General features: G+C 47.3%; 1 protein-coding gene across 7 annotated transcripts in view; it reads left to right on the plus strand.

The window, feature by feature from the left end:
- Positions 1-20,157, plus strand: part of EML1 (EMAP like 1) — a 200,626-nt gene extending 180,469 nt beyond the window's left edge. For 6 of the 7 annotated variants that reach the window (XM_057543478.1, XM_057543472.1, XM_057543475.1 and 3 more), the window contains 5 exons: positions 14,925-15,022; positions 15,134-15,221; positions 16,576-16,671; positions 17,935-18,065; positions 18,634-20,157. In XM_057543478.1, coding sequence (XP_057399461.1) covers positions 14,925-15,022; positions 15,134-15,221; positions 16,576-16,671; positions 17,935-18,065; positions 18,634-18,759 — 539 coding nt within the window. In that variant the 3' untranslated portion in view covers positions 18,760-20,157. The remainder of the gene's footprint in view (positions 1-14,924; positions 15,023-15,133; positions 15,222-16,575; positions 16,672-17,934; positions 18,066-18,633) is intronic. The other variant, XM_057543473.1, reaches the window with a different exon arrangement.
- The last annotated feature ends 2,626 nt before the right edge of the window (positions 20,158-22,783 follow it).

Consider the following 22,783-nt stretch of genomic DNA (forward strand, 5'->3'; position numbering starts at 1 on the left):
ACCTCTGCTGAGTGCAGGAGGGCCTCATCTACAGCTGCTTTTCTAGAAAGCCCTCAGATATCTATTAGCTCCTGCTAACATAGCAGGGTCCTTTCAGGAGTCCATTTCTATCTCTTGTCAGTTATACTAATGACTGTCCCCTGGAGACCAGAGAGCTCTCACTACCAGTAACTCTGCCTCTCAGGTTTTAGAGTCATTGACTGGAGGCTGTGTGGGGCAGAGGTGATGAGCCTGGGCGACCTGCATGTGGATCCAGTGCCCTCTCTTCATTAGCCAGCTGTCCCTTGTCAAATCAGACAAGTTATTGTGGGGCTCAACCAAAAGAGGAGGTGTGAACGTGCCCTCTGAAGAGCAGAGCATTATGCAGATGGCATGGGTGATGTGATGTCATCAGCAGCAGTGGCAGTGGTGGTGGCCCCAGATCCTCGGGCTGTGGCCCCGAGTCCCATAGTGTTTTGTTCAGCACTGTATGCCCAGCACCTAGCTGGGAGGAGATGCAACAGAGTACAAAGAGGAGGTAATATATACATAGACAGAATAGATGCTCGGTGAATATTAGTTGATGCATGAATGCAGACAGACTAACTACAGTGCATCTGACTAGTTGCAAAGCACACTGTGATCGTCATTATGAGTTTTCTGGTTGCACACGAGATTTTTCAGGCACGTGGGCTTTACTGTTGTAGATTACCGGCTGGCTCCTTTTCGGATTCAGGTATTTACAGATTTTAGACACACACACACACACACACACACACAGACACACACACACACATACACACAATTAGATGCCCAAACACAGGCTGCCACACAGGAAACTGCTGCCAAATCCCAGCCTGCATTTGCAGCCATCTCCCAGTGGCTCCCTGAGCTGTGCTTTGCTAAGAAGAGAAGACATCAAACTATGAGGGCTTTTTTCTCATTCCTTCAGTCTCATGCAAGTTCTGGATGTTGTGCTAGCAGCTAGAGGAAAAGCAAACAATTCTTGAGCTTTATGGGTGGAGCTGACCCCCAGGATGCTGGGAAGGACCAATACACTCCAGCTGCCAGGCTTGACCGTGATAAATGCTGCCTTTGCAGTCAGTGACATAGGCAGTGTCGAGGGAAATAATCAATAAACCAGTCTATAATAGGGGTAGAAAAGAGCTTTCTTGGAGTCAAACTGAGGATTATTGCCCAGGAGACGGCCTCTCAGATAACTCGGAGGAACTTCTCCAGAAAAGTGTGGTTTTCAGCAGTTTTATGTCTTGTCAGAACAAAGAACATCAAACAAGTCAAGGGTAGATTTCTGCAAGGTTAAAAAAAAACAGATCAACATGTACACAGCGAGTCAGTATGTCACCTGGTGCCTAGGAAGGGAGTCTTATCATTGAAGGAGTAACAGCTTTGGCATCCTAGGAAAGGAGGCATTTGATCCTTATTTTTAACATGGACATTCTTTTTTTTTTTTTTTAACATCTTTCTTGGAGTATAATTGCTTTACAATGGTGTGTTAGTTTCTGCTTTATAACAAAGTGAATCAGCTATACATATACATATATCCCCATATCTCCTCCCTCTTGCGTCTCCCTCCCACCCTCCCTATCCCACCCCTCTAGGTGGTCACAAAGCACCAAGCTGATCTCCCTGTGCTATGTGGCTGCTTCCCACTAGCTATCTATTTTACATTTGGTAGTGTATATATGTCCATGCCACTCTCTCACTTCGTCTCAGCTTACCCTTCCCCCTCCCCGTGTCCTCAAGTCCATTCTCTATGTCTGCGTCTTTATTCCTGTCCTGCCCCTAGGTTCGAAGATATACAGATTGCCAACAAACACATGAAAGGATGCTCAACATCACTAATCATTAGAGAAATGCAAATCAAAACTACAATGAGGTATCACCTCACACCAGTCAGAATGGCCATCATCAAAAAATCTAGAAACAATAAATGCTGGAGAGTGTGTGGAGAAAAGGGAACCCTCTTGCACTGTTGGTGGGAATGTAAATTAACATGGGCATTCTTTACTTCTGGTCAGTGCACCCTTTTCTTTAATGATTAAAGCAGATGTATGTTTGATAAGCCACAAACAGACTGTTTTAGTTAGTGTAAAATTCAAGTTAAATCATGTATAAGCCAGAATGACTTCTCCATGTCTCAGTATGTGAAAATTTTTGCGATATTTGCCTCTTTTGATCATAAATCTTTCAATAGAAAGCATTGATGATCAAAATGTTTGTCCCTTGATGTCAGGGTGGTTGCTGCCTGCCCTGTGTCCATCATGTCCCTTGGTGCTTGGCCTCTTTTTTGTTGTTTATATATGTATGGAGATTTGCCTAGTTATCCACATTAGGGGGAAGCTAAGCAGACATAGTGAACAAGTACAGACGTATGCTAATTGGGAAATATTTTATAGGCTATATATTTTTTCAGTTGTATCAAATTGTCATGCAAACATTGTACGTGTGCTTTTACCAGTAGGCTTAAAGCAAGCAGTGATATATGTCATGAGTAACTTGATGGCTAGGAAAAAAATAATAATACATATTATGAAAATGATAATCATCTGTAAAGCAGAGCAAAAAAATTGCCTGTTTCTGAGGGGAGCCAACTAAACAGATCATTTAAAGGGTCAGTTTTTCTTATATCTTATAACCGTTTTGCCTTTTGGGACATTCTTTCTAGGTGCATCTCAGTTTCTCCAGAGGTAATGATATAAGTGCAACAAACATTATGAGCAATAATAGCACAAACACCCCCTTGTTTAGCCAGTAGAAAATCTAAGGCAGCCCTGTTATCTAATGTTACTTGGGCTAAGGAATTTAGGGATGTCTGTTGTGCTGCAATGCTTTTTGCCGTCTTTTTGGCTATTTAACCAACAGTGGCTGATAGATTTCTGATCATCTTTTTTGTAACAATATGTAAACCATATATTCCTGCACTAGGAATTAAGATTCCCCAAAGATTTTGCCACCAGGTATCTTAGTATCTTGCTAACATGGTTCTCTTGACTCTGTAATGAAGAGACAAAGGAGGTTCATCTATTTCCTGATGTACAGACAATGGAGTAACATAATGTCCCAATAAGAGTAAACCTTCTATTTGTTAGCTTTTAAGAAATTTATGTGCCCATCCTTGGGAAGGTGGGTCAATTCCAATACCACCTATGAAGACAAAACCTGGGGGAGCACAGGTGATCCCTCCCAGAGTGCTCTCATTGATAGCCTCATGAATTGGGAGTTTTGTCAACACAATTTTTTTTTATAAATTTATTTATTTATTTATTTTTGGCTGCGTTGGGTCTTCGTTGCTGCGCACGGGCTTTTCTCTAGTTGCAGTGAGCGGGGGCTACTCTTCGTTGCGGTGCGCAGGCTTCTCATTGTGGTGGCTTCTCTTGTTGTGGAGCAGAGGCTCTAGGCGTGTGGGCTTCAGTAGTTGTGGCATGTGGGCTCAGTAGTTGTGGCTCGCAGGCTCTAGAGCGCAGGCTCAGTAGTTGTGGTGCATGGGCTTAGTCGCTCTGCAGCATGTGGGATCTTCCCGGACCAGGGCTTGAACCTGTGGTCCCCTGCATTGGCAGATGGATTCTTAACCATTGCGCCACCAGAGAAGGCTGTCAACACAATATTAAACTATGGATCACTTCTCTTGTAGACTTTCCAAAAGTCATTTGCATGGTATTTAATATACAGTAGTTGCTGGCATAATTTACTCGCATTTTTCTCTTCAAGACATTTTTCAGTTAAGTAAGGGACAGATCAAGGGGCCCTAGGGTAAGTTGTGCTCGGTCTCTAAGGACTGAGGATAGTATCAGACAAGGGATGGACATATTAATATGTTGAAAAGTTTGAACCTGGAAGATTAGGCCAGAGAGAGGTTAGTCTGGGTGAGTGGTCACATTAGGAAAATCTGAACAGTCAGCGATACATATTATGAGGGGCTTATATCGGTCTTGTATTGACCAAGGAATTTGACGACAGATCCACCAATTGGTTAGATTTTCCCCCCATAGCTATACTCTGTGATAACTTTACTAAAGAATTTTTTTCCATCCTGAACATTGGGGCAAAAATATAGCTAAAAGTAAAACAGTAACCTTCAATTTTGATAGGGAGACAAACATTTAGTAAACAGTTCAATTGAACTGGTAGGATGGGTCTTCCAGACCTAGTTAGGATTTGTGGACCACCGGTCTACTGTTGTTGTCATCTTCTCTACCTGGCTTGATGGTTGTTTTAAGGTGAGTTTGAGGTTAGCAGTCCTCAAAGGTAGAGGTAGAGCAGTCTGGTGCGGAGGCCCTTTTTAAGTGGGGAATATGAATTCAGGAGTCAATTCCCTTCACTTTCACTGTGCAGAGTACCTGATAAGGGTCATTCCATCTAGGTTGGAGAGAGAGTTCTTTAAAAAATGTCTTTTACAGTATTCATAATCTCCTGGGTGCAGGTCATGGTGCATCTGATCTTCATCCAAAGATAAATAACTGTAATCAGCTTCAGAAACAAGCTTAGAATATCCTGTTAATAATTCAGTTAAACTTTAATGTAACATAGCAACAAAGAAGCATCTTGGATGTAGGTAGTAAATACAGAAACCTCAATATAAAACCTCAATATCCACAAAGGTGTATTATTGAAACATAATTTTTCTTTCTAAATTATCCTCATTTTAGCTAATAAATATTTGAAAAACAAAGCAAATAACTTGACCTTGAAATAGTCTTAAGGATGAAAAAAAAGAACTTAATCTGATGCCCATCCCCACCCCAAAGTGAGTAAGGAGAAATTTCGTATTTAGTCATGTGGCCAGGATTCAACGTGCTGTGCTTTGTTTTAAGTCCAGGGAAGAAAATGCAGGCTTTTAAATAAATATATACAATTTTATGTTAAATAAATAGATAATCCTCATTTTTACCAAATATAGTCAAATTAAGACTAAATTGTTTGCAAAATACGTCTGGTTTCAGTAAACTTGGCCTGATTACTTACATAAATGTAATTGATCATATAGGCTCTTTTAAATTTGGCTTTGCTGGAACTTTTCATAGGGAATCTCAAATTGAACTTTCAAAAGCCCTCTCAAAGCCAGGAAAGCCACACCGAAGACTTGCCATTAGATTCTGCCTGCGATACCTACAGACTTAGGTGAATTGCTCTTTTCTCAAGGTCCAAAATATCTTGAGGTTACTGCACCTGCCAGGAAAGGGCCTTCCTTATTCACCTGGAAAGGCTGCTGGGAACCTAAGAGTTTCCAAATTCTGGAGAGGTCAGGTAGAGAGAAAAGATAAATGCTTCAATTCTGTTCACAAAGGTAAAATTTACTAAATTGCTGTAAGTCATAATTAGCTTAAGAGGAAAGGTTCCCTTATCTGGAAAACAAAGATTAAAAGCCAGTAATATTTCAGATGAAAGTCACAAAAATTATAATCATATTTATCAGTTCATTCAATCCCATGTAATTAATTTTTGTTCCACTTGAGTCCAGTTTTTCCATCAGTTCTGTTGACCTTGTCTGACGATTGAGGGTGATAGTGACAGTGATAATTTCAAGAAATTTTTAAGGTTTTTGTTAAGGCTTATATGATTTTCCCAGTGACATGGGTGCCTTTGAACACTGGAGATTGTGGAAAGTATATCCCAAGTGGAAAACACAATTTCTAACAGTTTCTTTGTCATTGTGAGGACATTAGCCTTGCAGCAAGAGAAGGCTTTAACCCATCAAACAAAAATGGGGTTTTCCAGGGAGCAGGGAGAGCCAAGCAGCCGTCATGGGTTTCCCATAGCCCTGGCTGTTTTACCTCACAGCTACTGTCTGCCCATCTTAATTATCTGGTTTAGGAGCAGACTGCTGCCACGTCACAAGCGTCAGGATGGCAGAAGTCTAACAATGGGGGGTTAACTTTTGTAGAAGCAGAAAATTTTTTGTATCTACATCGTTACATAACCTTTACAGATTTTGTTGTTGCCTTTGCCTGAAAGTCAGCTGGAGTATTTCCCTAATACTTGGGTTCAGGCCCTTTAGTGTGAGCCTCAATGTTGATGACAAATAGCATTTTATGTCGGGACAGATAAGATTTCCAAGAATTTCATATAATTTCTGGAACACCTATAATATATACTTACATAGACAGAACATAAAGAAGGCTTAATGTTATCTTTTATTTGACCACGCTTCCCATGTTATTTAACATACCAAATAAACCTAATTAGTTTAATATCTCTCTTTGAGATGCTTCAGGACAAAATCACTTTCTTTTCCCTTAACAAAATGCATTTCCATTCCATATCTTCTTTTACTGAAAACACACATCTTATTTTCCTTGTATACTGAAATATTTCCCTTATTATTTCTAGTAGCATGAATTACATATATATTATAATTGTTAACCCTTAAAAAACATTAACCTCTAGCAAAAACCAAGAAGCAATTGTGAACTGTCTCATATTAACATTTCCCGATTGGCAAACTTATGAAAATTTTCTATAACATCTAGAAACATACATCTTCTTATAGCATAATTTCTTTTCTCAATGTGGTATAAGATGTGTGTCCAATAAACCCAAACATCTTTAGTTTTTCTCTAATAAGAAGACAAAGTAGGTAAACTTAGATTTGCTTAGCAATTAAAGTTTTAGTATTTTATCTTATTTGGAAATGATCTGTATATTTAATGAATTTCCATAATTTATATTAACTTAGCAAAACTCTATAAAGTTTCAAGTTACCAAAATCTGGAGGAACTATTTTTAAGTAAACGTACTATATATAAAACTTAATTATTCTTAAAGAGTTTACCTAAAAACTTTTATCTCATGTATCTCTATTTCCCTACTTATGAAAACATCATCATACCAAGTTAATTTTCTTGTTGACAAGGTTTGGAACAGAGATAACATGAGCTTATTGACTTTTTTTAAAAGATTTTTTTGGTTTTTTTTTTTGGCTGCGTCGGGTCTTAGTTGCGGCACGCGGGATCTCCGTTGAGGCGTTCGGGATCTTTTGTTGTGGCGCGCCGGCTCTTCGTTGTGGTGCACAGGCTTCTCTCTAGTTGTGGTGTGCGGGGTTTTTTTTCTCTTCTCTAGTTGTGGCGCGCAGGCTCCAAGGCGCATGGGCTCTGTACTTTGCAGCACAACGGGCTCCAGTTGAGTTACACAAGCTCAGTAGTTGTGGCGCACAGGCTTAGTTGCACCGCGACAAGTGGGATCATAGTTCCCTGACCCGGGATCGAACCCGCGTCCCCTGCATTGGAAGGCGGATTCTTTACCACTGCACCACCAGGGAAGTCCCTGAATTGCCTTTCAATAAACCTAGGTATAATAAAAGTATTATACTTAATGTTGATGACTTAAAGACGTGTCTGTATTAACCAAACCAACAACTTAAACTTATTTTCATTTAAGATTAATCCTGGATCATATGATACTTTAAAAATGTGAGGGGTTAGTTTCTTGTTATAGTTAGAAATATTTCATTGGTAAGCACTTAAATAGAGCTCTTTTTCAAATTAATTTTGATAATATCATTTGGAGGTAGAAACATGTTATATTTATAATGTACATACAGACATACACACATCCACATAGACAGACAGAGATCTCATAGTTTTCCTGCTTGAGTTTTTAAAGGTCTCATTTCCCCTTTTCTGCAGTTTTAGGTTCTACTAGTTGAGCCAAGGCTGTGGTCTCAGGCAGTGTGGGCTGTGCTTGCATTTCAAGGACGTTATAAGAGTTATACCTTCAAGTTTGCTCCTAGGAGTACTTTTATTCTCTCAGGTCAGAATTTTGAAAAAAAATGTTTTATCAAGCCAGCTTTCTTTAATTGCACGTGCAAAAATCAGTTTTAGAATTTCAAAAGAGTCCCATTCTGGCCATTTTGGAGCTAGATCATTTCTACAACTGTAGAAGCCAGCCGGAATTTCAGTGAGTGGCTGGCCTGTCTGGGAGCCCTTAGGCGTTAGAAGCGCAATTTCCTGATTTATTTTAGTTTCATTTTATTATACAGTACAAATCTTTCCAATTTTAAGCCACATTTTAAAAAAAGTCAACCAACCCAGTTTACCCCAAAGTTCCTTCTAGGCCTTTCCTGCCTGGAAATTCCTTCTAGGTTTCTTACCTGGAAACTCCATCTAGATCCCTTGCCTAGAACTTCCCGCTAGGTTCCTTTCACCTAGGAAATGTAATGGTACCCCCTTAAGAGTCCAGGTCTTAAGATGACAGCTCAAATAAAAGTCATGGACTGCCACTTCATTCAAGAAGATCCAGACATCAGGAAAAACTCACCGAACCAACCAACCTCAACTGAACTCAACTCACCGAACTTCAACCACCGAAGAGTGCTGTGAAGCTGGGGGGCTGGGGCTGGGGCTCAAAGGGTCCGTGCTTGCTACCCAGCATCCATCCAAAGTAGACTCCAGCGACTTCCCTGGTGGTCCAGTGGTAAAGAATCTGCCTTCCAGTGCAGGGGACGCAGGTTCGATCCCTGGTCAGGGAACCAAGATCCCACATGCCGCGGGGCCACTAAGCCCGTGCACCACAACTACTGAGCTTGCACGCCTCATCTAGAGAGCCCACGTGCTGCAACTACAGAGCCCATGCACCTTGGAGCTCGCACACCATAACTAGAGAGAATCCCGTGCGCCACAACGAAAGATCCCACGTGCCGCAACTAAAACCCGATGCAGCCAAAAATAAATAAATAAATAAATATCAAAGGCTGGGGGGAGAAAAGTAGACTCCAGGTGACCCCACGTGGGTTTTTCTGATATCCTGCCAACTACACCAAGCAATGTAGATGGAAATAATCAATAAGCCAGTCTCTAATGAGCATAGAACTGAGCCAAAGTGAGGACCATAGCCCAGGAGACAGCCTCTCAGATAATTCTGAGGCACTGCTCCGGAGAAGCATGGTTTGCAGCACAGTTTTATTCTTGTCAGAAGAAAGAACTTCAAACAAGTCAGGGAGACATTTCTTCAAGGTTTAAAAAAAAGAACAGATCAGCACATACACAGCAAGTCAGGACGGCACCTGGTGGCTGGAAAAGGAATCTTATCATTGAGGGAGGCCCAGCACTGGCATCCCAGGAAGAGAGGCATTTAATCTTTATTTTTAACGTGGATATTCTTTACTTCTGGTCAATGCACCCTTTTCTTTAATGAGTAAAGCAGATGTACAGTGTATGTTTGATAGGCCACAAATAGGCTGTTTTAGCTAGCCTAAAATTCAAGTTAAATCATGAATAAGCCAGAATGCCTTCCCCAGACTTCAGCATGATCACATTTCTTCGCTAGCAGACACCTACCCACTGCCGCACATGGGTTGTGTAGGATGAGCTCAGGTGGAAGTGAGACTGCTTTGTAAAACCTCTTTAAGGTTGATGTTATGTTGTGCAGGGGGGGTGAGAGGTGAGCAGTTGCTTCCTGAAGTTAAACTGTATGGGCTGAGAACTAAATCTTTAAGATAATTTCTCAATTCCGCAGGCACTAGTGAGAGGTCCAGGCTTCAGTGGCTAATCTGTATCTGGCGTTTGGTTGAAGTGGGAGGTTCAGAGCAATAGTCCCAGACACAGGTGCACGCTGGGAGCCAGTGAAGCAGAGCCTTTGGCGTGCATTAGAATCGCCCAGAGTGGGTGGGCTGGTGGAGGGGTTCTTTGGCATCCTGAGAACCGCAAACCTAGAGCATTTCTATGGATCATCTGATAACCATTTCAGTCACATTTTATTACATGTTTTCATTTATGAAATATTTTACATAAGATGGCCTAATGCTAATAAGCTAATGTTATGTGAATTTTTACTGAAACCATAGTCAACTACGATTGCCAGAGCCCTCGTAGGTTCATTAAATATAGAACTGTAGTAGGGACAGTTCTCAAACTTGACACGCACATCAGGAACCTTACAGAGCACTTTGTCAGTGGACCAATGGAGTTTTGATTGGATTAAATTTGTAAATTTTTTAAAAGAAGAATGGAGATAGGAAGAAGATAATTTCATGTTCGTTAATAAGCCCCACTGCAAACACTTAGCCTGCCTGGTCTAGTTTCAACCTGTTGAAACTTGGATTAAAAATCTAAAACCCTAAACGTGAAGATGAAAAAGGGAAGATCACAGTGAACTAATGCATTGCTCATGTGATTATACTGATCTCTTCTTTAATCTTATCCGTATCATTGAGACGTGGAGTTTCTCTGCTTTTATAAGAATGAATCAGAATCTGGTGTTCACTTGCATCACCCCAGCATCGAATCCCACCTCTGCTGCCCAGGTGGGACTAGAGACCCGCTGGGATGCAGCCCCTGCCACCCAGCCAACCTCTCTCCTGCCCACACAGCGTCCCCGAGCCTGCGCTCCACCAGGCGTGCTCCCCGTACAGGTGCAGCAGTCTCCCGCGGAGCCCCCGATCACCTGCCCCGTGTGACAAGCAGGGCAGATGCACAGCAGCCATACAGCTACGCTGGAGACCCTGCTGTGCCCCGACCTGGCGCACTGCCTCCCACGCCCACAGTTCACTCGTCCTTCCAGCCCAGGCCAAGCCCTGCCACGCACTGAGCTGCGTCGTCTCAGGCAAGTTACTGAACCTCAGTTTCGTCGTTTGCACAGCTGGACAAATTCCCCCTGCTCCTAAAATACTGCTGGACTTAGTTAAGAGCTGTGTGGAAACCCATCCCCTAACCCTGTCAAGAGGCAGTCAGTGAAACTGGCTGTGGTGCTATCTTTCTCCTCCAGGTGACCGGACCCCTGCTCTCTGTTCTTATGAGTCAGTCCTCCAGCTGATTTTTATTTGGGACCAAATGCCAGCTTCTTTTAGTCGAGTACGTTTAGGAATTTTGTAGTCTCTTGAGAGAGCTGGGGGTGAGGCATAGAGAGTTTATGGGTGAAAGGACGTGGTTCACAGGATGAGAAAGTGCTCTGGAGGCCCGAGAAATAGGCAGCACTTGGGTTTCATCTGGCCTCTGATTAGCATATTGACTGAAACTGCTTGGTTTTGATGTATTAGGCAGACAGTTTTATTACATATTTATGAATGAGCTTAAACCGTTACATGAAAACTTTCTATTTCGAATTTTAAGGAGAAATTACAATCTCATTAGGCTGTTAGAAGTGAATTGCCAAGGGAGATTGTGAAATCCTATTTTTCATTCATCTTTAAAAACATATGGAGATGGTAGTTATACAGGTATTTTTGTCAAAACTCTTAGAATATGTGCATTTTATTGCGTGTAGATTATACCTCAAAGTTGGCTTTTTAAGTGGGGGGTTTGAGAGAGGATTCTGGGAAGATGGTGAGTAGGAACCAGCAGGAATCTGTCTCCCCACCTAGACAGCAACTGGCAGAATCTGCCTGATAGAACTGTTTTGGAAAGCCAGAGTCTATTGAAGGCTTGCAACTTCCAGAGAAAGACTTGGATGGTAAGTTGCAGTTAATTTCAGTCAGTTTCAGCTCTTAGCACAGTGGCAGCTACCCACCCCTCACCTCCAGTCCCCTGACAGGCAACTGTGCATGTGTTCCTGGAGCAACAACCAAAAAACTAGCAACCCACTCAAAAACAGGCAAAAGGCTCGAATGGGCATTTCTTCAGAGAAGACATACAAATGGCCAGTAAGCACGTGAAAAGATGCTCAACATCACTACTCATTAGGGAAATGCAAGTCAAAACTACAATGAGACGCCCTCTCACACCCATTAAGATGGCTACTATCAAAAAAAACAGAAAACAACAAGTGTTGGAGAGGATGCGGAGAAATGTGCACCGTTGGTGGGAATGTAAAATGGTACAGCCATTGCAGAAAACAGTACAGCGGTTCCTAAAAAAATTAAAAGTAGAATTAGCATATGGTCCAGCAATTCCACTTCTGGATACATACCCAAAAGAATTGAAAGCAGAGTCTCAAAGAGGTATGTGTACACCCATGTTCATAGCATCATTATTGACAATAAGTAACCATGGAGGCAATCCAGGTGTCCATCAACAGATGAATGGATAAGTAAAATGTGATATACAGTGGAATATTATTCAGCCTTAAAAAGGAAGGAAATTCTAACACACGCTACAACACGGAAGAACCTTGACATCATGCTAAGTGAAATAAGCCAGTCACCAAAAGACAAATATTGTATGATTTCACTTATGAGGTACTTAGTGTAGTCAAAATCATGAAAGATGGAGTAGGCAAAATCATAACAAATGGTTCCATGATGAAAGAGAGCTCATTATTTTAGAGTTAACAAATGATAAGGTCGTTCTTATCTAAAGATCGTTGTGCTTAAGAGTGTACAAGCCAGTAGATATAGTGGGAAGCAGCTGCATAGCACAGGGAGATCAGCTCGGTGCTTTGTGACCACCTAGAGGGGTGGGATAGGGAGGATGGGAGGGAGACGCAAGAGGGAGGAGATATGGGGATATATGTATATGTATAGCTGATTCACTTTGTTATAAAGCAGAAACTAACACACCATTGTAAAGCAATTATACTCCAATAAAGATGTTAAAAAAAAGAGTGTACAAGCCAGGATGCATACATCATTTATCAGATTTTCAGCTGTTCTTTACCCTTATTCTTTGTCACAGGGGCAGTGGCATTTAGCAAAGAAATGCTCAGGCTCTGGTCAGACTTCTGGGTTCGAATCCCAGCTTCCATAAACCTGTGTGACCTTGTGCAAGTTACTTTACCATCCATGCCTCAGTTTCCTCTCCTGAAAAGTGGAGATAATATCTACCTCACAGGGGTCTATGAGGATTAAATAAGTGAATACAGGAGGAGTGTAGAATAGTACTGGTACATAGTAGTTACTCAACAAATGTCGCCTGTTATGATTATTTGATAGTAATTCTTGTTAGCATTTACTGTTCACTGTCATCCTCAGCACTATCGTCAGGGCTTCATCTGCTGGAGGATCAAGTGCAGGTGGTCTGCCGGGCAGCCCTCTGGCCTTCTCTAGAACCATCAGCAGCAGAGGGTGGCCCGTCCCCCAGCTTCAGCAGTCCTCGGCCCACTTACCCCACCCGCTCACGAGTCCTGCTTTGGACAGGCTAACTCTGACTTGCCGACACCTGGATTTTGACCAGGCATTGGCCGAGACTTCCGAAGATACCGTTTCCTGACGGTACCAGGCCATGCTATTCCCTGTAGGTCTTCCTACCTCGCGAGAAGGAAAACCAGGGGGAGGAGGTGGGGGGAGAACCCTTATTGACCTCACGGCGTGCCAGTGGCCGCTAGGTCCTTTACAGACGTTGTCCAAGGGAATCCTCTGAATTTCCATGAGACGGTGCCGTGCTTCGTGGATGGAGGAACTGGCGCTCAGTGAGAGGAGGGACGCATTCGCTGTCCCCGAGCTCGTGGGCAGAGACCCCCCTTCTCTAGGATCCATTCTGGGTGCAGGTTGTCCGCCCCCCACGGGGTTCCTTTCTCCTTCCTTCCGGTTCCTGGCCCCAGGAAAAGTCTGACCTCCTCCAGACTAGTCTCCCAGGCCCCGCTTCCTTCCCAGTACACCCTGGGCCTCCCCACTTTGGCTTCACACGCGGCAGGTTCATCTGCCAGCGACAGGGGCTGCTCTGCTTTTACATTACAGTGAGCTCCTTCCCTTGTGTTTCTACACGAGCATCATGGCCTGATTCCTTAAGCTTTCCTGATGCCAGAAACCTGGGTAAAGGAGGTGCTAACTGATGGCCCATTGGAAGAGCAGCAGGAAGGGCCTTCCAGGTGGGGCAGGGGGGGGATAAGGGGGGCGCTGTGTGCACAGAGGTGAGGGGAGAAGACCCTCCAGGCATGGGGGGAGGGGGCAGTGTGCACAGAGGTGAGGGGGAGGGCCTTCCAGGCGGGGGGGAGGGGGGCAGCGTGTACAGAGGTGAGGGGGAGGGCCTTCCAGGCAGGGGGGGAGGGGGGCAGCATGTACAGAGGTGAGGGGGAGGGGGCAGCGTGTACAGAGGTGAGGGGGAGGGCCTTCCAGGCAGGGGGGGAGGGGGCAGCATGTGCAGAGGTGAGGGGGAGGGCCTTCCAGGCAGGGGAGGAGGCAGTGTGCACAGAGGTGAGGGGAGAGGGCCCTCCAGGCAGGGGGGAGGGGCAGTGTGCACAGAGGTGAGGGGAGAGGGCCCTCCAGGCCAGTGGGAGGAGGCAGTGTGCACAGAGGTGAGGGGGAGGGCCTTCCAGGCAGGGGAGGAGGGGGCAGTGTGCACAGAGGTGAGGGGGAGGGCCTTCCAGGCAGGGGGGGAGGGGCAGTGTGCACAGAGGTGAGGGGGAGGGCCTTCCAGGCAGGGGGGGAGGAGGGGGCAGTGTGCACAGAGGTGAGGGGAGAGGGCCCTCCAGGCAGGGGGGGAGGGGCAGTGTGCACAGAGGTGAGGGGGAGGCCTTCCAGGCAGGGGAGGAGGGGACAGTGTGCACAGAGGTGAGGGGGAGGGGGCAGCATGTGCAGAGGTGAGGGGGAGGGCCTTCCAGGCAGGGGAGGAGGGGGGCAGCGTGTACAGAGGGGAGGAGGAGGGGGCAGTGTGCACAGAGGTGAGGGGGAGGGCCTTCCAGGCAGGGGAGGAGGGGGGCAGCGTGTACAGAGGGGAGGAGGAGGGGGCAGTGTGCACAGAGGTGAGGGGGAGGGCTTTCCAGGTGGGGGGGCCGGAGGAAGTGTGCCAGAGGCCTGAGAGGACCCGGTCTGTTCAATGAGGAGTGGTACGGCCGCATCCTGGAGGGCCGTGGGGGCCCCACTGAGGAACTGAGTCTTGATCCTTCAGCAGTGGGGACAGCCAGGGAAGGTTTTCTTAAGGGGCAGAATCTGATCAGATGCGGATTTTCAAAAGATAGCTTTGGAAGTGGTATAGGATTCACTTAAAAGCAAATTTTGTCTCTTTGAAATAATTCATGGCTGTTTTTTCTAACTCTGTAATGGCCACTAGCGTTATCGCTTGTAATTGATAAAATGTTTATTCTTAACAACTGAAATGTAATCCTGCATGTTTTCGCAGATGGGAATTTCTTAGCAATAGGCTCCCATGACAACTGCATCTACATATACGGAGTCAGCGACAACGGGAGGAAGTACGCACGGGTCGGCAAGTGCTCGGTGAGCGTGCTGGTCGCTCCTCGTGGGTCTGTGCAGTTGTTTGTCACGTCAGGACAGTGTGGGTGGGAATCCGTCAGGCGAGTGAAACTCACCCAGTGTTTCCTCTCCCAGGGTCATTCCAGCTTCATCACTCACCTGGACTGGTCTGTAAACTCACAATTCCTCATGTCGAATTCCGGAGACTATGAAATCCTTTACTGTGAGTGGTTCGCCAGGTGTGGTCTGGGTGCAGATCACGGAGAACCTTCACTCTGAGACCAAATGGGGCCTCCTGCAAAAACCCTCGCCCCATACAACGTGGGCACATGATGGTGTCTCTGGGCCTGGGCCCCTCCTCTGCGCAGTACAGGAGTGGCTGGACACCCCCGCCTTGGCACTGAGATACTTGGGGTTCGGGCCCCCAGGAGGAGAAGGCTGGGCCCTGCAGGGAGAGGCAGAGAGAGTGGGTCAGAGCTGTCCGGGCGAGAGGGATGGACCCTCGTGAAGGCATCACCCTCACGGGCAGAGACCCAGCAGCCCCCTGGGCCCCTCCTCCTCCTCCCTCAACCCCTCCCGGCCAGGTCTGAGCCCAGGCAGGGCCGGGCAGCGGAGGCACGAATGGTGAAGACTGCACTTGCCAGGCGCATGCTACGTGCTGTGCACTGCTTCCTCCAGCATCTGGCAAGCACCTGCCGCGTGCCAAGTGCAGGGTCCCGGGGCAGAGGCGGGCCCGGTCTCTGCCCCAGCGGAAGGTACCAGCAAGTGCAGCGTGCTTCACCCGCAGGCTCTCAGGTGATCCACAGCACTTTCTAGCTTGTCCCAGTTTAAGGAAGAGGAAATATCATCTCAGATACAAGGCCACAGGCATCAAGAGCCAGTGGGTGGGGAGGTGGGCACCCCCTTGTTGAGGAGCAGGCCTGGGCAGGGCTGCTGGTGGTGGAGGAAAGGGGCCTCCCTGGGGCGGGGCAGGAGGCCCTGCCTGATGTGGGGCAGAAGTGGGGGATGGTTTTCAGGGACAGGCCATGGGTCTAGAATCTTCTCAGACATGGTCTCATACTCCACTAGTGAGAGTTTAACTGGGGAACAAACAAATCACCTGCAACACCACAGGTACTTGGTATGACTGGTTTCCGTAAGCTTCCATCCCTGACTCGGAGCTGAAGGGATGGGGTTTGTGTGTGTGTGTGTGTGTGCGCACGTGTGTGCGTGTGTGCGCGCGCGCCCAAGCGTATGTTGGGAGAGGGCTAGGGAGCCTGACAGCAGGGGGTAGAGTTGTATCCAGGGAGACAGTGAGCAGGCAGAGGCCTCAGAACCAGAGGTGGTCAAAGAAAAGAAGCCGGACTGGGGGAACAGACCCAGAGAAGGAGACGAGCAGAAACGGAAGAAGAGGGGTCCCCGCCGAGGCCCTGGGCCTTGGGCAGTGAGCACGGTCCCCGCGGAGCTGGGAGGTGGATGGTCTGCCCCTCCCAGAGGGCTCTGTAGCCGATGGGGCCTGGCTCCGAGGGCCCAGCCTTGCCCGAGAAGGAGAGGGGGCTTTGGCACTGATGTCACCAGACCTGCATTTGCCTTTCCAGGGGTTCCCTCTGCTTGTAAGCAAGTCGTAAGTGTGGAAACTACGAGAGACATCGAATGGGCCACATACACCTGCACTTTGGGATTCCACGTCTTTGGTAAGGTTTCTGCACCTTTCATTCTGTTCAAACGTAGGATGTATCTACTTTTAGAATGACTTGCTAATAGTAATGAAATCTCTTGGTCGGCTTCAAACTGCTCTGCTACCCTGTGGACCCCACAGGACACAGGACACAGTCCCCGCAGCCCTGGGGAAGGGCCAGGGCTTGCCCAGCTCTGGCCAGGCGAGAGGAACCAGAACCCTTTTCTCTCATACGAAATGGGTCCTGAGATAATTCTCTAGAAGCCTCTTATATGAGGTAGTGCCAAACGTCCTAGATAAATGGACCAGATGGCACTCGATCAATTTATTTACCATTTGTTAGAGTGATTGTATCTTTTTGGCCCTTAAACTAAATTTTTCACCTCCTTCAAAGTTAAGATTAGGAATATGTTTGTAAATGGTCTAAAATAAATTGCCACAATTTAGTAGAATAAAAAAGAAAAGGCAGTACTTATAATCTCTGTATGTATGGCCGTAAGTCAGTAAGTTCGTCAGAATTTCACAAGTCTCCTTAGGGCTGGCGTTTTACCATCTTCTGGTGTTGAATGCTAGGACGCCCTGGGTTTACTCTAGATCTGCCTGTTAAGAAACTGATGTGCATGCAGCTCTCTCATATCCAAAGTTATTGGGACCAACAGGGTTTCCTGAAGCAATGGTCAGGAGACCCCATCCCCCAGACCACACCCCAGGCCCACCTGGGCACAGGGCTGTGGAGTCAGAGCTGCTGCCTCACCCGGCCCACGGTGAGCAGACACCCCACCTGCCCAGTACCACCAGGCAGACAGCAGCCATGAAGGGCTGACACCAAGGAACGCCTGAAACACACAGGCAGTCCCAGAGTTAAAAAGCCCTTTGGAGGGCCTCTCATATGTAAAGCGTTACCCCCAAAATAGAAAAGTTAGGAAACTGCAGGCTTAGGACTAGTCAGCTTCCCGTCAGATGCTTTGGGGATAAAGAAAGCCACTGTGTCCAGAACCAGGGATTCTGGCCTGCTTTCTGCTGTAGCGTCAAGAAGGGGCCCGAAAGAGGTGGAAGCCCTGAAGGCCTGTCACTGCGACTGTCATGCAGCAGAACAGTATACGCAGTGAGGGTTTCCCGGAACAGCCTGCAGGGAGATGATCTGAGACGAAGCGTTCCTTGGGCCTGGTTTCTAAATCTGGGACGTTTCTATTTTTGTGGGAGTTCGATGGCCAGTCCCCACACAGTATGGCCCTGTGTCCTGGTATTTCCAGTGCTCTGTCTGGGGTCTTTGTTTTAGGAGTGTGGCCAGAAGGCTCGGATGGAACCGACATCAATGCCGCCTGTCGGGCCCACGAGAAAAAACTCCTGTCAACCGGTGACGACTTTGGCAAAGTGCACCTCTTCTCCTACCCCTGCTCACGGTTCAGGGTAAAGGCCCATCTTCTTCTCTAGCCTCACCCCACGGGGCACACTTACCGCCTGGCCTGTTGGTAACTGAATAGAAAGCTGCTGTGAGTGATGCCACCAGTCACAAACGCAGGGGTGACCATCCTTCGGCTGCCCCAGGGCGCTTCAGGCCCCCCTCCACTGCCCTCCAGGGAGAACCCCGCCCCTTACCACGTGGTTCTGGCTTGTCCGCCTCTGCACTTCGTGGGCCCCCCTCCTCTGCTGTCCACCACGGCTTCCTCTGCTCCAGCCTTGCTGAGCCGAGCCCACACCAGTGCCTGGAACACCCCTCCTCGTTCTTCCCAGACCTGACCCTCCTCCTAGGAGACCCTCCCCTCCACCCCTGCACCCGGTCCGCCCTCCTTTGGGCCGGCCTGTGCCTGGTGCAGCCTCTGGGGTTGACCCTCTCCCTGCCCGCCTCCGTCCCCTCCAGACCAGATTCTCAACGTACAGGGGCGCGGTGCGGTTTGGCACGAACGTAGACGTCCAGCACTTCCAAGCCCGCCTCGATGGCATTGCGTTCAGCTCCCTCCATGTCATTCTTCCCCAGGCTCCCAGCCACGTGTACAGTGGGCACAGCAGTCACGTGACCAACGTCGATTTCCTCTGTGACGACAGCCACCTCATCTCCACTGGCGGCAAAGACACGAGCATCATGCAGTGGCGGGTCATTTAGTCCCGGCAAGAACCCGGGGGAGCAGAACGGGCCAGGAGGTACAGACTCGAGTTTCGCTCACTCGGTCACTGTGATTTCTGCTTTGTTTGAAGAGTTCTCACAAACCTCAGGAAAATTATGCCCTTTACTGGTTACCCTAGCTTAGTGGATCGGTGAGCGTCACAGCGGGTCAGCCATTCAGGTCTCTCTTTTGTTGTACAATATATAAAACACTTAATATAAAAAAGATGCCAAGGTTTACATTACGGTGACATCGAGAAGTGACTGGTGTATCCTTCATAACTTTTCTATGAACTCTTCAAAAACGGTCACAGATGCCTTTTCAAAGATTGTATATAGGCTTTACTAGGTCACCATGGAGGTTGCTGAGTCAAATATTTATGATAACGAGGTACTGAATCATGATCGCTGTTGATTAACTGGTCCTAAAAGGATAAGTCGATGGAGAAGAGAATGGATAACTGATTTGCACAACTGAATCAGGAAATGGAAATAAGACTTTATTTGGTTAACATTTTCTAAGGTTTCATTCAGTTCTCCCTCTGGGAGGCTGGTGAGAAAGGGGTCAGATTCTTCTTGTGTTAAGCAGATTCTACTCCAGATTAACTTAACTATTGCAGCAGGGTACCCAGGCATTTCAGAGTTCCAGCTAGACTGTCTGCCTAACCATATGCAGTCAGCCACTTAAAGCCTACACGAATCACGTCCCCTCTGTTCCCTGTTCACAGGCCCTGGTGAATGGTGGAGACAACTAGCCACCTTCCTCTGTATATTAATTGGCATGATATGGTATTGTACTTGTATAGGATTTTAGCAATTCATAATGAATACGTAAGGCTAGGCTTTACTATTTTAATGCTTACGGACATTGTATATTTGTATTTTAAGACCAAGTAGACCAAGTCAAAAAGATATCTCTCTAGTGTACCATACACCTGCAGCGGGGAGAAGTCTGGAAGGCTCCACCAGGTACTAAGGGCAGCTTCTTTTCCTGTCTTTTGCGCATGGACGGCTTATTACGCTATGAAATAAGATTGCGCTCTGCTGAGTAAAACAGAGAAGGCCTTATCCATTTCAGTTGTGTGGCAGATTGAAATTTATTGTTTACATTGGGGAATGTATCTCAGATTTTAAAATAGAAGAGTAATAAACAGACTTAAAGACGAATGTTAAGATTTTTACTTGTTCTAGGCAAGTAAATGAATTGAACCATCAACTCTACAGCACTGGTTGTTTAGAGTGGCCGATGAAGCTGAAGATTGGGAAGCATTTTTTATTACATCTCCAGCCTGCTGCGGAAATGCCGGGCACCAGTAAACAATATGTATTAAAGATGATTCTGTGTGTATGTATCCTTATCAAATATATTCTGTAATGAAATAAAATCTGAAAAGTGGATTTCTTATTGACCTATAATCACGAAAGTATATAAATTAAAATATTTAAAATTAGATATGATTCACACTATATTGTTTCATATCCAGATTTTTTTTCCTCACCTGGGTCATTTGCAGATAAAACAGCAGTTTGCATATGGTGTGTAAGCATTCATCAGATTAGATAACTATAAAGAATTCAGCTTTTTGTTGTTGTTGTTATTTTTGGCCGCCCCACGTGGCTTGTGGGATCTCAGTTCCCTGACCAGGGATTGAACCCAGGGCACAGCAGTGAAAGGCCAGAATCCTAACCGCTAGGCCACCAGGGAACTCCCAAGAATTTAGCTTAATTACCATACCCAGTTGTTAGTTTACCTGGTTATGTAAATACTGGCAAAAATAATCATTTTAAAATTAATATTTAAGGAATAACCAGATCAGAGAAAGGAAGGAAACCCATTATTAACTCAAAAGTTATAAGATCTACTTTTATTTCTGTACACTTTCAGTATTTCCCAAGCTCAATAATGGAAAAGGGGTATGTATATAAATCATTATTGCTACCTTCATACTTGCCTACCTTTTAAATGAAATTCTCAGTATTAACTTTGCAGGTATTCATTAACATAGCAAGCAGTGGCCACGTACCACGACTTACCACCTCTCAGGCAAACTAGGCCTAGAACCCCAGGATTCTGCTGGAATGAGAGACCCCAGAAGCAGAGCCAGGCCTGTTCCTCCCAGTGGCCTATGGCCACATCAGCTCTCAGCCCTACTGTGGAGAGTGACAGATGAGGGACTATTACACTAATCTCGGTGAAGTGATGGTGGCGTGGACTAAGGTGCAGGTGGTGGACAGGGAAGAGGTGAATGGAGTGTCTGAGAGAGGTTTCTGGGGTGACGTCAGCAGGGCCTGGCGATGGACGGGATGGGGGCGGTGGGTGAGGCCCAGGTCCCCGACTGTTCTCTGGGCAGATGTTGGTGCCGTCGGCTAAGATGGGGGGCACTGCAAGTTTGAAAGAGGATAATGAGTGAGGCCTGGGACAGGCTGGAGTGAGGTGAGGGGCCGCTGAGACATCCAGGTGTTAAGTGCGAAGCAGGCGTTTGGCTAGCAGGTGCAGAACAGAAATCGCGCTGGAGGTGCCGCCGTGAGTGACGCTCCCCGCAGGAGGCCGACACGGAAGCCGGGCTGTGCTGAGTCTGCGGGTCCTGGGCAAGCAGGGCGAGGAGAGGGCCTCCGACCCAGCCAGGGGGACTCCGATGGACTTCAAGGGCAGGTAGAGCATGAGCTGTCAGCAGGGAAGGAGAAAAGCCAGCAGAGGGCTGGGTGGGGCAGAAAAGAGACCCACACGAGGGCTGCGGAGGACCCGGCAGCCGCGTGGCTTGATGTGGTGCTCGCTGTGGAGCCACTGTGGGCTCTTTACTCGTTTAGCAAATGGTTTCCCAGCATCTGTGTACAGAGTGATGCTGGGCAGGGGATCCAGGCGTGGTGGGAGAGCCTCGGCAAGTGGAGGAGAGAGGGCACGAGGTCAGGGGTGAGGTCGTGGGGTGGGAGGCCTCCAGAGCCGGCTGGAGCTGCATGGGGGGAAAGTTCAGTGGATCCTGGCATCCGTGGACTTACATCTGCGGTTTCCACTGCGTGAGGTGCACCCTGGCAGTGGGTCAGAGGGGCTGTCCGTGGTCCACTGGAAAGCCCTCTCAGACATCTTCCCAACCCCTCCAGTTTTTTTTTGAGGGATTGCTTCCACTGCCCAGAGGTTGCACACGGCACTCATTGGTCATTTTTTCTCTGATTTGGGAACAGGCTACCATCATCTAATCTTTGAGGCAGAAGAGCGCACAGAAGAAGTAACGTTGGAGACCCTCTGGCTTCCTCAAAGGGGGTCAATCTAATACACAACCGGGAAGCAAGCTGAATAGTGTGTACTTCTTGCGAGGTAGAAACTGATTCCAGGCTACTCTTCGTACTGGTTCTCAATTTTTTTAATAGAAAATTTCAAACATACACAGAAGTAGAGAAAGCCTCTCACCCAGCTTCAAAAATTATTGGCATTTTGAAAGCCTCGTTGCTACTCTGTCTCCTAACTGTGGGTGGGGAGGGGCCTGGAGGACTTTAAAAGTCCAGCAGATGGCGGACCAGGAGGACGCGGAATTTGCGTCTCACAGCCAGGGCACCGACCAGGCCCCGGCGGGGGACCGCGGACACCTAAGGGGGCGGGAGGAACCCCCAGCGAGCGGGTAGGACGCGGGGCGTGGGGGGAGTGAGGGGGAAGGACAGGTGGAGGCGGGACAGGACAGGCGCCCCTGAGGGGCGGCTTGGGGAGGGGAAGGGATCCGACGCCCAAAGGGGGAAATTGGGGGACCACTGGGAGGGCAGAGGATCAAAAGGGAGCGTGGACAGGTTTCCCCTGACCACGTGGGCCCCTGGGAGCCTGCTGAGATCCTGGGCCTGATCCTCTGCCCACTGAGGCCCCCTCCAGCCGGGCGGATCCTGAGCGAGCATGAGGGAGGGAAGGGGGAGCAAAAGTAAAGGCCAGACCTCCGGGGCCTGCACCCCTGAGGGGCAGCTGGGGGAGGGGAGGAGTTCCTACACCCAGCGGGACCCACCCACGGTTAGGGGTCCAGTGGGGACGGGGGAGACCCTGGGG

This window comes from Balaenoptera acutorostrata, chromosome 3, assembly GCF_949987535.1.
Source record: "Balaenoptera acutorostrata chromosome 3, mBalAcu1.1, whole genome shotgun sequence".
Classification (NCBI taxonomy): Eukaryota; Metazoa; Chordata; class Mammalia; order Artiodactyla; family Balaenopteridae; genus Balaenoptera; species Balaenoptera acutorostrata.